The sequence below is a fragment of the Lutjanus erythropterus genome, chromosome 22 (genome assembly GCF_056507025.1).
Source record: "Lutjanus erythropterus isolate fLutEry1 chromosome 22, fLutEry1.hap2, whole genome shotgun sequence".
Classification (NCBI taxonomy): Eukaryota; Metazoa; Chordata; class Actinopteri; order Lutjaniformes; family Lutjanidae; genus Lutjanus; species Lutjanus erythropterus.
In genome coordinates, this window is record NC_139338.1 from 26,548,111 (window position 1) to 26,563,446 (window position 15,336).

Below are 15,336 nucleotides of genomic sequence, written 5' to 3' on the forward strand. Positions count from 1 at the left end.
TTCAGCCTCTTAAATGTGAATATTTTCTGGTTTCTTTACTACTTTATGACAGTTTATTGAATATCTTTGGGCCGTGGACAAAACAAGACATTTTAGGACGCCATTTGGACGACACTGATTGATATTTTTTTTTTACCTTTTTCTGACATTTTAAGGGGCAAACAAATAATCACTCAATCCAGACAATTATTGACAGATTAATCGATGATGAAAATAAATGTTTGTTGCAGACCTGGTTATAAAGTGATTCTGTACATTTTGTTTTTCACAGTTGAATTTATAGCCACAGTTTAGATGTGATGATAAAGGCCTCTAAAGTCTGCAAAGCTGCACAAACCTTGACAAGAAAAAGAGGAGCAATAAAATGAGAAGCTGGAACAAAATAATATTGATATTTTTGCGATTTATTCACTAGTCACCCGGTGGTTTCAGCTCTGCAGTGTTTACTTTCTTCTGCTCACCTTGACATGCAGACAGATGATGGAAATGTTTCCTTTGTCTCACTGCTGAACTGCAGACTATTGTCACGCAGTCGTTGCCATGTAACCTGAGCAGCATTGCTTCGTGTCGACAGCATCAGAAACATGTCGTGGAAAACACACGAGCGGCCCGGGCCGACCAATCACAGATCTCCACGTGGCGTCTCTATAGCTGCTGCTGCTTCGAGGAGCCCAGGAGCTGCACGCTAGTTACTGTACAACCTGGAGTTAAACAGGAAAAAGACACTTCATTAGACACACCTGTAAATTCTAATGCAATCTTATATCTATTATATCTATGAATCTAATAATCTTCACAATCTTTATCTTTACAAAGATAATGTTAAGATTTTACCGTCAGAGGCATTAATTTAACCACTTAATTGAACTTAATTATGAGACAAGTTTTGCTCAGTCCGTTTAAAAACTAATATAAGCTGAAGATAATATAAAGTAGAACTATATTAATCCCAAAGATGCCAGATGTTGCTCAAAAATTATTGTAATATAAGAATAAAAAAAGTGTATAATGAGGGAAAAAAACAAAGAGCGGTGCTGAATGCAATAACAGTAAAAGTAAGATGAATTAAAGCGCTTCGGACGCCGCAGGAAGGAATTCGATGTCACTTCCTGTCTCCACTAGGTGGCGCTGTGATTATGACGTGATTCAGGCAGGGACTCTTATCAAACATGCAAAGTTTGGGGCAGATCGGAACATTTACAGCAAAGTTGTAGCAGTTTTTGTGTTTCGTGGCGAGATATGAAAAGAAAAAATTTTAGCCTTGTAATTAACACTAGCTTTATGTTGGAGATAAGTCTTGAAACACATGTTTTCCCTTAGATAGTTTGTCTTTATATCCATAAATATGATCGATCGAGCATTAAATTTAATTTTGTTTTAAGTTAAATGAAGATGTTCAAACAGACAGAGACTCACGCCTCTAGCTTGGTTCTCGTTGCAGCAGTTCCTCTCTGCTGTGGAACCTCCAGATTTGCATAACCTCACAATGTCAGTTGGTTTGTATATACTATATATTTATATATATGAGCGTGCGTGTGGGTATTTTCCTTTTTGCATGATCGATTAGACCTCATTCATTGCTTTTTTTGTGGTATGCAACTTGAGTAGTTTTCCCATGACTGAAGAATCAAAGGCACACACACATCTTTACTCTGTGTGTGTGTGTGTGTGTGTGTGTGTGTGTGTATCCGCGGGCCTCTTCAGCGCTCACCACAAACACATCACAAAGGTAATTCATATTTACACAAATTGCTCTAATATCCCCCGCTCTGTCATGAACGGTGCTGTAAAGATGTTAACAACATGGCGTCTGGATCCGTCCACGCGAGATTCAGCCAAACGCAGCAGCGAAAGGTCTCTCCTCACAAACACATGAACCGCGCCGTGTGACATCCTGCACGATGCCGCAGTCATTACGCTCCCGGCGTATTTGGAGAAGGCCGTCGGTTAAAATGGAAGTGGGTAATTGTTTGAATTGACTCGGCTTTCTGCCCCCGGTGCGTTCAAGGCCGTTCATCTCCATGCCAGCGAGTAATGACTGGATGAGACGGAGGGAGAATCAGCCGTAATTTGCTCCCATTAACTCTGATTAGAATCTGTTGCTCTGCTGCGATCGCAGCTAAAAACACACAGAGACGATTTTTCTTCTTTAATTATCACATTGATTATTTAAAGTAAAGCTTTTAAGTAACAGAGCCGGGGTTGTTTACAGAGAAGAGGGGGATATGCAAATATGTTTCATAGATGTAAATTTATATTTGTTTGGTTTTTAATCCCCCTGTGGTAACCATTTTAACCCCTTTACACTCATACAATACATCCTAAATTATGGTGCAAAAAGAGGCAGGACGCTGTGGAAACTAACAGCAGTGTTTTAATTTATCACATGACTCTCTGGAGCATCGTAGTATTATGGATTCCCACCAGGACATTTTGTGATGTTCCATATTTAGGTTTTTTGGGGAGATTTTTGAGACCGATACTGATTTTTGAGGGGTTTTGCACCGACAATGCAAAGATACTCAGAAAGCTGCTTTCTTGAACAAATAACAGAATATTTAAGTGCAGAATATTTTGCTGCGTGCATTTTCAGCCAATTCTAGAAATGAACACGGAAAAAATAAAGAAAAACTAATTTTAGAGAAAAATCAGCAAGTTAATTCAGTGGTTCCCAAACTTTTTCAAACCCACCTCCCTTCAGAAGCTGTTAAAAGTTCATTTTATTACAATAACACAGAAAATTAAGCTTTTATAAATGTTTTTTAAGTATGTATGTTAGTTAGGCTTCTCTTAGAAAAAATGTACCCATTTCCTGTTAAAATGTCAGTAAGAATGCCTAAAATTTTATTGTTTCTTTCTCGAAGTACTTTTTACTTATAAATAAATATACACAGGACAGCTGGAGAAATTACAGGAAAGGGGTAGAAAGTCGAAGAGATCCGGGCTCAGAGCGCGCAGGGTCCGGCTGAGTGGGCGTGTTCTGCGCCACCGGATGAGAACGCAGTGCGGAGCAGCTGCTGTCACTCTGGAGACCATTACAGAAGCAAAATAAAATGACAAATATCGCCCCAAAAATCTTCCAAAAAAACACAACTGCCGATAGCAATATCTCTACAGATAAGATGAAAAAATGTATTTTTGATATTGGGGTGAACTGTCCCTTTAATGCTACAGTAGATATTTGCTTGGAGACTGCAGCCTGTGTGCCTCCTCTGTGAGGAGGAGGAGGAGGAGGAGGAGGAGGAGGAGGAGGAGGGGGGAGGTTGGCTCTGCTGTATGGAGGAAGAGGATCTCCTCCCTCAAGGTTAATTATGCACTTATTGTTATGTGAAAGTCAGGCTTTCACCTCTGCATGTCTGCTGCCTTTGGGAGGGAAATGAAGAAAAATAGATCATTATTTATAAGAAAAAGCACCACAGTATATAATGAAACTGCAGGCTGGGGAGGGAGAAAGGGGGGGGGGGGGGTAAGAAAAAAATGTGGGGGGGGGGGAGAAAGGCTGAAGGAGGTTGAAGTTTGCATGTTTTAGCTTCTGCAGCAACCGTTCGGCTGAGCTGTAAGTGGCCTCATGACTAATCTCAGCAGGATCTGTAAAAATAGTTTATCTATTTCTGCACACCCGAGATCAACACAGGAGTGTGTGTGTGTGTGTGTGTGTGTGTGTGTGTGTGTGTGTGTGTGTGTGTGTGTGTGTGTGTGTGTGTGTGTGTGTGTGTGTGTGCAAAGTCCAGCAGCAGCAGCAGCAAGGAAAGAAAATAGTCTCACAGGAAAAACACTATTATTAAACACAGAGAGCGCCCGGGCCGCAGAGACGCTCGCATTCATGTTACCTTCACATAAAAACAATCCGATTTATTTGCTGACAAATTCCACAGATGTTGATTTGATTTAGTTCGGGCTGGAGCTCCGGAGGCCGCAGCCACGACAGGATTCACTGATCGGGTCTCAGAAGTCAGTTATGTATTTGAAATCGTGAGCAGCCAACTGTCGGTTATATTTAATCAAATCTCTGATTAAAAAGCCGTGATAATAACGTTAAAGCACCTAATGAGGTTTTGCACGAGCTACATGATGCTTAAGTTAGTGTAAACTTTAAAGCCACTAAAAGGAGTTTTTAAACTTTTTATGAAATAGTCTGTTTAATCCTGATGCCTCTTTATGAGCTGCAAGCAATATTTCTATTTTAATACGAGAGTTTGATCTAATGTGTTAAAGGTTAGAGCTCCAAAACCAAGCAACAAAAATTCCTGGGAAGGTTTCCGGGACAATTCTTCTTTTTTTAGGGGTCAATGGAATGATTTTGGTGTCATGTTTCTCGCTGCCCTTTCTTACATTACTTTGCCTTCTAGTGTACAGTAGTAGGATAGAGAGAAATAAACAAAGATGCATCATGGTTCAGTCTGAAGAGAAAAGTAATTTATCTGAAATTTAAAACCACATTTTCAACATAATGATCACCTTTAATGATTTTATATGACCGGGCTTGTATGTTCCATCGGGCTGAGCTCATTAGATCAATGTTTGAAAATTAAAAATGACCAACCATCACGACCCAATTCACAATAAATGATTGTCAGTAAGTTCATTTGTGCATAAATGAATGTTTCTGACCATTTTCACTGCCATTTCTGCACCACCTTATATCATCTGGACGTGCGTTAATGAATGCACATACACGTTAAATATTTTATAAATGCATTTAGGTTGTGTTAAAAGGGATAGTTCATTCCAGCTGTAATTTGCGAACTAACAAAATAAATCCAACCTTCAATCGACATGAGGGTGAATAGATCAAGACTGAATTTTCATTTTTGGAGGAACTATCCCTTTAAGAGGCCATCTCTCAATTAACAGGCTCTCATTTATTTCCACTCATCAGTAAAACAATATAACACATTTTTAACACTTTATAAAAGTTGTACTGCAGTTATAAATCTTAAATTTGAAGAATTTCTTCCATAATCTCTTATGTATCTGGTGACCTAAATAAAATCTCGTGACCCACCTGTGGTACCCGGATTCCCGTTTCACCCACTTCCGATGACTTTTCTTCCTGTCCCGTCACACGAGGAGTAGTTAAAGAAGCTCCCATCAGGCAGGAATTCCACAGGAATCCTGTCACCCGCAGGATTCCCGAAAAAATGTCAGCCTCTGTTTCTTATGAAGGTGACTCATCACACTAACTTTCCTGTAAACATTCAAACACAGAGGGACAAAATCAGAAAAGTTTAGCATCTCAAAAACTAAAAGAAAGAATAAAAAGTGCATGTCTTCTTAAGAAGACAGTTGGAAAAGAAGTTTATATCACAATTATTGTTAATATTATCAGTTACAGTAAAAAACAGAAGGATCCTTTGGTTGAATTATTATATAATTTTTCATATGATGCTGCTGCAGCCTGAAGGTTTGAGGTAAAGACTGAGGTACAGGAGTACATGTTGTCTGACCACATCCTGTTCTGAGCCTGAGAGATAATTAATCCCACAAATCAGGATAATTACGTTACCTCATAATTATGACTTACTGTCTCATAATTACAGCATCCAGTAACAGGTGTAACAACATATTCTGTGACCTGATTAGGATGCTGTACTTCACACAGTATACTGCCACTGCAAACATTTTTTAATATCTCCGGTGCACGCTTTTATTTTGGCGGAGTAAGATCCATAATTACAAGATAGCAATTAATTACCGCGGAGATAAGGCGTGTTGTTTTGTTTGATGAATGCACGCGCACAAGAGCAAGAGACAGAAACAGTTGTGTGACGAATCAAACGAGCCTGAGAGAGAAGGTCACGCCCCGACCGCGTTCATGCCAGTCGCTGCACGACGCAGGAAGTGCGACTGTCAGGTTGTCGGAACCTGAAAAAAGGTTAAGGAAAACAGTTTGGACACAGTTTGAGGTGCATTTTAAAGTAAAAGTGTTGTAGTCGAAGTGTAGTGAGTGAAAGTGGCTGAAGCTTCCTCTGCTCTGCAAACACTGTACCAAAAAAAGAATCAACAATTTGACACAAAATATTAATTTTAAAATGATTCAACAGTCCATGATCAGAATTTTGTCCATAGCAACGGCCTGTTCATCATAGCAACGGTCAGTTACACAGAAATAATAAAATGCTGTGACTGATCAATCAGGATTGAGTATTTAACTAAGCCATGTATTAATGATTATTAGTTAATATTTTCAGTTGCAACTATTTAATTTATTTTTTGGGAGTTTCAAACATTCAAAGATTCAAGTTTATCTAAAGACAAGAAGTCAGTTATCTCAACAAAAGATTATTGGTTGACAAAACTTTTTTTTACAGTGTAAAAACAACTGTTTACTGAAGTTACCGACTTTGAAACGCAAAAAATACGAATACGATCTCGATGGTTAACACACAAGTGTCCCAGCAGTAAAACTTGACTGGTCCAAACAGCCTCTTTTCATTATCAGCGGTGTTCCGGTTTATATGGACCGCATTTCACTTGATGCTAATTGCTGCTGCAGGCGATGTCAGCTCACACGGCGTGCTGGAGTCATTCTGCAACTGTGACTCATTTGGCAACGATTCAGCGACTCCAACAAGTGTCAGAGTTTGTGTTGGACATTTTTGTGTGTGTGTGTGTGTGTGTCAGTGACTAACAGGAAAAACATGCAGGACACTGAGGGCCGCTGAGCATCTTCCCTGAATTCTTGGAATGTGAGTTATGTATGTCGGGGGGAGGAAGAGGAGGAGGAGGAGGAGGAGGAGGAGGAGGAGGAGGAGGAGGGGATAAACAGGAGGCCGATATCAGGAGTCAAAAGCAAATGAAAGGATACACAAACACATGGATTATATAACACTGGTGCACTGTGGGGAAACAGGAAGCAGGCAAAAAGCACATTCCCCCATGCAAATGTGCTGCAACTTGGCTTTTTAACATGAACGCAAAACTCTTTGCGCTCGTGTTTTCTGGCATTGGTCACATTGTAGTGACACAGAACTGTTCGAACTGTTAAAGGTCGACTCCATCTGCATTTTTTCCCGTGTTTTTGAAGCGGAAACTCCCACTCAGATGTTGCAGTGACGCAGGTTACAGCAGTGATACCCTCCTTCAGTCTGGGGGGTTTATGTGCAGCGGCGTCATCATGCAGTCAGCTGGAGTGGAAAAATATTTTAATAAAAGCTTGGGAAAATAACATTTTGACGCTAAAACACAGCTTTTTAACTTTTGAGTGATCCGATTTGAAAGCTACAGAAATATAGGCTAAAAAAAAAAACCTCAAAGAAAAACAAAATAATAATGGACCTGCCCTTTAAATAGTCAGGATTCACCTCCTCGCTGGTCCACAAAGAAAGTTATGAATCAAGTAAATTACAAAAAGTAAATTGCAGTTACTGACAAAAATCCATCCAAATGTTGGTGATTACATCCGGGTATTCTTTTCTTTTTGCCTGGTGGAGATCTTCTTCTGCAGAGTGACCTTTTTTTCAGTTTTCAGAGAAAGTGAAATGCCTGAAATGAAATGACTCATCTGCCCAAAGAAAAAAAAATTTTTTTGCATATTGTTCAGACCTAATTATAGGAAGAGTGAAGCGTCTGAATCTGCAGGTGCAGAACAGAGCAGTGGGGTAAAAACTGAGTCTCAAGTCAAGTTTTAAGTCCTTAATCACAAGTTCAGGTCACAAGTCTTCACAGCAAAGAGTTTTTCAAAGCTACTCTAACTTTGTTCTTTTGTTTAATAACTGAGCCAAAGTTAGTTTCAGTGCACAAGTCTAATAAATAAAAAGTTAACAAGCGATGTGGCTTCACAAAACCTACATGTTTATTGTCTATTTTTCCCAGGAGTTGAAGTAACTAATTAAAAATACTCAAAGTACTGTAATTAGGTCGTGTTTAAGCCTGTACTTTTACTCATAATTAAGTATGCAGTACACTTTGCAATCTCAGAGTACTGAGTTCATTTTGAATTAATATCCAAACCTTTCATCTGTATTTTAGTAGCCGATCAGGTGATCTGATCACAAACGGACCGATGAAAAACCAGGACGAAAAACTAAGCGCGGCAGCAGCGGCAGGTTTGGAGCGAGGATGTTAATGATTAATCAATAATCCAATAATCGCCACTGAGAATATAACCAATTAAAAGGAGTAATTTAAGCTGAAGATTTGGAGAAAACAGAAACCTCTTTGATTGAACATGGTCAGGCTCATATTTTTACGTGTAACCTGAAGTTCTCACTTACATTTATTACATTTCTTTCTTTGGAAGCAAAAAAAAGTTTTTTTCCAGCGATAAAATTCAAATCTAGCTCAACAATCAACACAAAACACAAAAACACAACACCCTAGGATCATATTCTTATTATTTTAGCATCATCTAATGCGTTTCTTTCCCACGTTTGTGCACCAGATCTGATTCTTACTGACATGTTCAGCTCTGGCTGGGGGCTTCCTTCATATGTGGTGTGTGAACTCGACCTCAACAGTCATTTTGAATTCGTGCACCATTTACCGCTCACAGAATCACCTGCTAACCTCCAACATCTGATATTCTGAATGACACAAGTTTCTGTTCCCACCGCTGATCTCACACCTCTGAACAGAAAGAGCCTCTGCTCTTCTACAAAGAGCCATAATCAAAAGTTTTTGCTTTGTTTTGCCTTCTTACCCTCATTTTGTCTTAGTTTTTTCTCACTTTTGCAGCTGTTATCCTGCACATTAACATCTAAATGACACAGTTCAATACATTTGTCGCCGTTTTTCATCTTGAAGTGTTTACTTCTGCAGAAACCAGCCAGATGTGGTGTCTTTTCTCACTCTTCTTTTGCATATTCAAGCCTAAAATTGATCTTTTCTCAGCCATAAATCTGAACTGAGCGTTAATGTTTGCAGCGTGAATGAAGCCATTAAAGCTTTGGAGGCTTTTCCAGGAAAAAAAAAAGGACACTGAATACTTGCATTATTTCTCACTTCTTTTGCATAAAAATGATGAATTCATTGTTAAAATATTTCACATCTGCAGCTTTAATGAAAAAAAAAAAAATCAATATCTGTCTTGGAAAAACCTGATTTAGTAGAAATTCAGTGTGCTTGTGTTTGTATTATGCATGCATTTACTCATGCATGCTGTTCTCTGGTGACTGCACTTAACAGTGCAGCGTAGCGGCACAAAATTAATAATTTACTCCGCCACGCTGTGCTCTCTGTCCACACTGTGATTGTTCCGTGCGGTTCTCAGTTCTCCGCTCTGTGTTTTTGTCTCTGTGCAGCCATCAAGGAGAAATACAGCGACTGGACAGAGTTCCTCGTTCAGGACCTGACGGGCTCCAGGACGGCGCCGGCCAACCTGCTGGAGGGGGTGAGTGTCTGCGGGCTGAGGGGGCATCAGTTTAGAGGGCCGCTCCGCAGAACTGGTTCAAGTCAGAAGTAAAACTACATTTTCTGCAGTAACACCTAAAAAAAAAGTTGCTAAATTGCAGAAAATAGGTTTTCAGTAGTAATGTTCCTTAAAGTTACATCCTGATTAACACTCCTGAATAAATAAAAGTTTAAAAAAATAGATGCATTTTAGTAAACATCTAAGATTTGCACACTTAAATGCTTTTTTAAACTTTTTTTTTCTTGTGGTTGTGGGATGATGGTTTGCACCAGTTTGGTAGACGCCCTAGTAAGAATAAAGGAACACAGATTTGGTTTCTTCTTGCTGAATTTGCCGATTGATTGAAAGGAAAAGACAGAACTTAAAGTCTGTCACCATGTTTGTGCACATTTTTAGACATTGTATGGCCTCTCGTAGCTGTTTTTAGCATCTTGTTGCTGTGAGAAAAAAAATCCTGTGAGAAAAATAGAGGAAGGACTTATTTCATCTTTCTGACCGCAACCTTCTGGGCCATTTGTGGCTATATTTGCAAAATGGAAGTAGAAAGATGGTGAAAAGAGAAAGAGAAATGGGAAATGACAACAGAGGATCCGAGGCTGGAGACAAATCGGGGGGTGTTTGGTTTCACGGTGGCCGCGTTGCTACTGGTGACTCATCTCCTGACCTCTGACCTCTGTCACTGCATTCTGCTCCTATCGGTCATGTGTGTATTGCATCTTGCGGACACATAGCGTGAATTTCCCAGGACATGCAGAACCGACGCTCCAAATGGACGCAGGATACGTGAGGCAGACCACATGCTTACGCGAACATGTAGTTAAAAGCAAGAATATCTCCGTCCAAAGAAAGCAAATAAGTTTATTTCCCTGCCGCTTTTGTTGCCTTTGGCCTCTTTTCATTGCTCATGCTGTTAAATAAATAGTTCTGTAGGTCAGAAGCTCCGCCCACTGAGGTTTGACTGTTCCAGTAAACCAATCAGATGATCTCTGTGTGCAGAGCAGCTCTGTGTTCAGCAGAATGAATGAAATGTCTCTGTGTGTCTTTTTCAGCCTCTGAGAGGGAAGAACACGGTGGATCTGATCCTCGACGGCTCCGTCTTGGAGCTTCAGGACGTCTCGGAACCGTTCCTTTACTGGCCCGTGCGGGTCATCCAGAACGTTGGGGGGAGGCTGCGCCTGCGCTACGCCGGCCTCTCCGACGACCACCAGGCTCAGGACACCTGGCTGTTCTACCTGGACGTCAGGCTCCGCCCGCTCGGCTGGGCCCTGGAGAACCACCTCGCCTTAGAACTGCCCACAGGTGATGATCTCATCCGCTCTCATGGAAAAATCGCTGAAATGATTACTTGGTATAGTTGGCAATCAATATTCTTTCAATCAGTTAATTAACAAATCAATGCATATATGATGTTGAATATTGGTCAGTGCCAATATTCTCGCACTAACCCGGCAATTTCATCATCAGTAAATCTGCTTTGTATTTTGTGGGTGAATTTCTTTATAGTTTGGTCAAAAAATGTCAGAAAATTGGGAAAAACTTCCACGTCCATGTCTTCAAATTGCTTTTTTGTTTGAAAAATGGTCCAAAATCCTGGAGGGACTGGATTATACACAAATTAAAATGTACTTAAGAATATAATGTTCTAATTCTGCCGTAATCTTCAGATCAAGAAGAGGGAGAATCAAGAGTTTTAAACTCATCGTTCAGATTGATTTACAGAAGCTGCTGAGTTCCCGTCGTGTCGCTGTGCGTCCGAACAATCTGAACGTTTCCTCTCGTCTCTCTTCAGCGCTGCGGTCTCTGAAGAGCGCCCCCGACTGGCAGCAGGCTCTGGAGGACGCTCGACTCGACGCGCAGACGAGCCCGCTGCCGCTGGAGGTGTTCAAGGTGAGACACACATGTTTCTGCTCTTCACAGCGTGTGTGTGTGTGTGTGTGTGTGTGTGTGTGTGTGTTGGCACGGAGTCAAACCACAGATTTATGATTTGAAATTGTTATAATAAACAGCAAAGCAACACTTTGCAGCTCTGTAATTAGCCTACTGACATTTTTTTAGCAACCGTCCCTGAGTGAATTTTAATTTGGTGCCGATTATTCGTAAAGTGGGGATGTCCTTGAAAGAAAAGCTCCATTTAAGCCCAAGTAAACATTCATTTATTTATTTGTTATATATTTCTCAGAAAATTTAGTCTCCCTCTGCTGCATGTTACAACAGTTGAACGGTGTCTCTTTTTTTCCTCATATTTACCATCAAATTACTAAAATTATATCCAGGAAACATCAGTGGGAATTATGGGCCCGTAAAATAAAGTGTGAGAGTTTGAACAGGATGAAGTCAGCTGTTTCCAGAAAAGAAGATGCATTTTTATTCCTGCATGGTTGGGCTGCACGGGTAAATTTTCTCTTTCAAATTGGATTATTGTTTTTGAGATATCGTGCTCAGGAGAACGGAGCAGATAACTTGAAAGCGTGACGCCTTCGGCCACGACCGTCGCAGGCACGAAGGCATAGAAATGTTTTCCCCAGGAATGTCAGGAGAAAATTGTGAAGCTGTAATCTTAATTCTGAGCCATCTTTCCTTAAACAAAAGTAAAATCTCCATCATACAAAGAAGTGATGTGTTTCCAGGTAGTTTAGAATAAATGGAGAAAGTCACTGTATAAACAAGAGAACACATCATCTGTCAAAAAAAAAAAAGCAATAATAAATATTTATTTTGGCCTAATGATCCTCACCACTGTTTTATTAACCGTTAGCGTGGGAATACCACTTTGTCTCATTCATTACTTGCCCACCCAGCAGGGTTCGCCTGACCTACATTGTCTCACATGTGTGTGTGTGCATCAAGAAAAGTGGAGCACATTTGTCTAAAAGTCTTGACTTTACTGTGTCAGGACCACGTAGACCTGCCGAAGCACTCCTTCAAGACGGGGATGAAGCTGGAGATGGTTTCTCCGTGGGAGCAGCTCCAGATCTGCCCCGTTTCTGTCACCAAGGTGAGTCGCGCTGAAAACAATGCGTTATCGCAAAAATACATGCGTGTATATCAAGCGGGCTCCTCCCTCCAGCATTCCTCAGCTGCCGTTATTAATGTGGCATCAGATTTTTTACATATTTTTGCCAAGAATGTCGCCTTGTTCCTGTGGTTTTTGGATTCCAGTGAAGTTCTGAGGTATTTTATCTCGTATGTGTCCCAGTAAAGATGATGCCTTCATGTGGAGACTTTTTTTACAGTCGTCCCTGCTGCAAAGTGTCACTGAACATTTTACTTTTAATAAGAAGAACTACCTGTCCTGTGCTGTATTTCTAAAAACTTAAATATTAATTTAGTTTACTTAATTATAAAGTTATTTTTATATCTAAACACAACTTCAGGTGGAGAAAAAATGTTTTTCCACTGATGATGCACCTTTCTTACATTTGTTGAGTTGTACGTTTTTTATTTCCTGTTCAGGTCTACAGTGAGATCTACTTCCAGGTGACGCTGGACGATCTCTCCATTGACTCCAAGCCGCGGTTTGTGGTGTGTCACGCCAACTCTCTCGGCATCCTGCCGGTGCAGTGGTGCCTGAAGAACGGCGTGGGTCTGGAGCGGCCGCAGGGCTACGAGGGCCAGGACTTCGACTGGGCCGACTACCTGAAGCACAGCGGGACGGAGGCGGCGCCCGACGCCTGCTTCCCTGATGTAAGACATGCTGGATCCTGATGACTAGAGCTGTCTAGTCTGCTAGTCCATGCACTAGCTAACATAATTGAGGTGTTAATATGCGAGTGCACCCAGAGGAAGTCTAGTAATCGAGTAAGCTTGGTGAAGTAACTCTGCACCGCACGAGTCGGCCAAACCAACCAGTTAGTCCTCATCCTTGAAATGTTTTCTTTTGTGTGAACCAAATCACACTGTTAGTCAACACTTATGCTAAAGAATAACTCGCACCTGTGTGAGATTAGCCTCATTTGTTTTCAGATGTGGAGAGAAAGACTGCACGCTCCCGAACAGAGGTTTCATTTCACTTTGTCTTTGTCTGACATTTTGACAGACAAGGTCAGAAATAATGTTATTATCCGTCATTTGAATTGTCATTTTTTTGTCATGAAAATGCAGTCGTCTTCTCACCATCATGCCGATTGAAGGTCAGATTTAGTTTTGTAGTTTCACAGGAAAACAATGGAAATAAATGGTGACCAAACATGCGCCCACACTGCTCGTGCTAAGCGTGCTAAAGCCCCAACGCGTCGCTCTCTCGCGTGCGCACACTGTCACAACACACACACAGTTCAGACTGTGTGCACGCGCACATGAACGCGGCTCCAAGCTAAAGATCTACAGTGAAGAGTCAGGCTGACAACGTGGTTTAAAATTAAACCCAACCTTCCATTGACATGACAGTGAGTAGATGATGGCTGAATTTTCATTTTTGGGTGAACTATCCCTTTTTGCAAAATGCATGACGGCCAAACGATCTTTTTTTAATCAGTTTGGTTAAATACTTAGTTACTTTGTGTTACGTTTGATCACCCTTAGTGTTTTATTAATCTGTCAGGCTTCAGATTTTTCCGTCATTATAAATAAAAATCAGCCAGAGATGGGAAATATTTTGTAAAAGCAAACTTACTTGGACCGGCATCAGAAAGATGAGCTTTAAGTTTTATCCAGTGTTTCCTAACACCATGTTTTGTTTTGTGTTTTTTTTTAAAAGAAGGCCTCGGGGATGAGGTTGGTTTGACAAATGCAACTCCAGTGAACTTTTCCCACCTCTGATAAAGAGCAGAGAGCTGTTTCCAAAGCTTTGGGGAAGCAGCTTTGACGATCAAAGACAGTTCTCACAGTGTTACAGATACTACGACCCACGTCCTCAAACACAACAGCCAGGAAAAAAAACATGAAATAATGCAGGTTCTGTCGGCTAAGTAGCAGATAAAAACATTTAAAAATGCCAGCAACATGACCAGAGTTTGTGTCTTCCATTGCAATACTTGCATTTCTTCCATTTACATCATATTTAGTTTCTTTTTTCCTATAATTTTTATCGTCTGTCTCTCAATGCTTTAGGCAAAAATCTTACAAAACATGCGCACGCTGCACTGACAGCTCCCAGCAACGTTTCGATCCAGCAGAGATGTTCCTCAGGCAAGATATGATTGTGATCTACTTGATTTAGAGTCAGTCTGCTCATAAAGCTGCAGCCATCAGAGCATGTATTTAATGTTATCAATAAACCAAAGCAAACGGGGCAAAAATGCATCAGGGTTTACATGCCTCAAAATTTATGTCTGACCCTTATCAACCTGCAGAATCACTGTTGTTGCACCTGCAAGGCAAGAATCAGGGTTAAATCAGGCCTGAGTGCAGCTTCAGGTTATCTCAGGTTAGATTGTTCGTCCTAAATGTAAAATAAACTCAACCTCCGTCTCTCTATCCTCTACCCTTTTCCTCCTCTGTGTGTGTGTGTGTGTGTGTGTGTGTGTGTGTGTGTGTGTGTGTGTGTGTGTGTGTGTGTGTAGACATGGCAGAACAGAGGCTTTGCCAAGGACATGTGGCTGGAGGCAGTGAACCCTCACCGGCCGGCGGAGGTGTGTGTGGCTCAGATCACACAGGTCAGAGGACGCCTGCTGTGGCTCCGACTGGAAGGTACAGACGAGTGTGTGTGTGTGTGTGTGTGTGTGTGTGTGTGTGTGTGCGCGCACACGTGGAGGATTAAGTGTCTGAGGATTAAGTGTCAGAGGACTCCTGCTGTGTCTCAGAGTGTAGATAAAAAGTGGTGTGTGTGTCTCTGTCTTCATGTGTGTGTGACAGCGTCCTCACCCCCTTCTCTTCCTCTGCTGTCTACCTGTCTCCAGGTGTGGCGAAGCCCCTGTCAGAGTGTATCGTGGACGTCGAGTCCATGGACATCTTCCCTGTCGGCTGGTGCGAGGCCAACGCTTACCCTCTGACCCCTCCGCTCAGACCCGTCTGTACGTACACACACACACACACACACACACACA

General features: G+C 41.2%; 1 protein-coding gene and 1 long non-coding RNA gene across 2 annotated transcripts in view; one reads left to right on the forward strand and one right to left on the reverse strand.

The window, feature by feature from the left end:
* sfmbt2 (Scm like with four mbt domains 2) overlaps window positions 1–15,336 on the forward strand; it is a 68,746-nt gene that overhangs the window by 38,236 nt on the left and 15,174 nt on the right. The window contains exons 6-12 of the mRNA XM_084711507.1: window positions 9,243–9,331; window positions 10,402–10,651; window positions 11,142–11,239; window positions 12,246–12,347; window positions 12,806–13,036; window positions 14,854–14,980; window positions 15,190–15,303. Of these exons, the coding sequence (XP_084567633.1) occupies window positions 9,243–9,331; window positions 10,402–10,651; window positions 11,142–11,239; window positions 12,246–12,347; window positions 12,806–13,036; window positions 14,854–14,980; window positions 15,190–15,303 (1,011 nt within the window). The remainder of the gene's footprint in view (window positions 1–9,242; window positions 9,332–10,401; window positions 10,652–11,141; window positions 11,240–12,245; window positions 12,348–12,805; window positions 13,037–14,853; window positions 14,981–15,189; window positions 15,304–15,336) is intronic.
* Window positions 405–15,293, reverse strand: LOC146307027 (uncharacterized). The gene is made up of 3 exons (XR_014769017.1): window positions 15,155–15,293; window positions 5,006–5,865; window positions 405–692 (listed from the first exon to the last, which is right to left on the reverse strand). It is a non-coding gene; the product is annotated as an uncharacterized LOC146307027 (long non-coding RNA).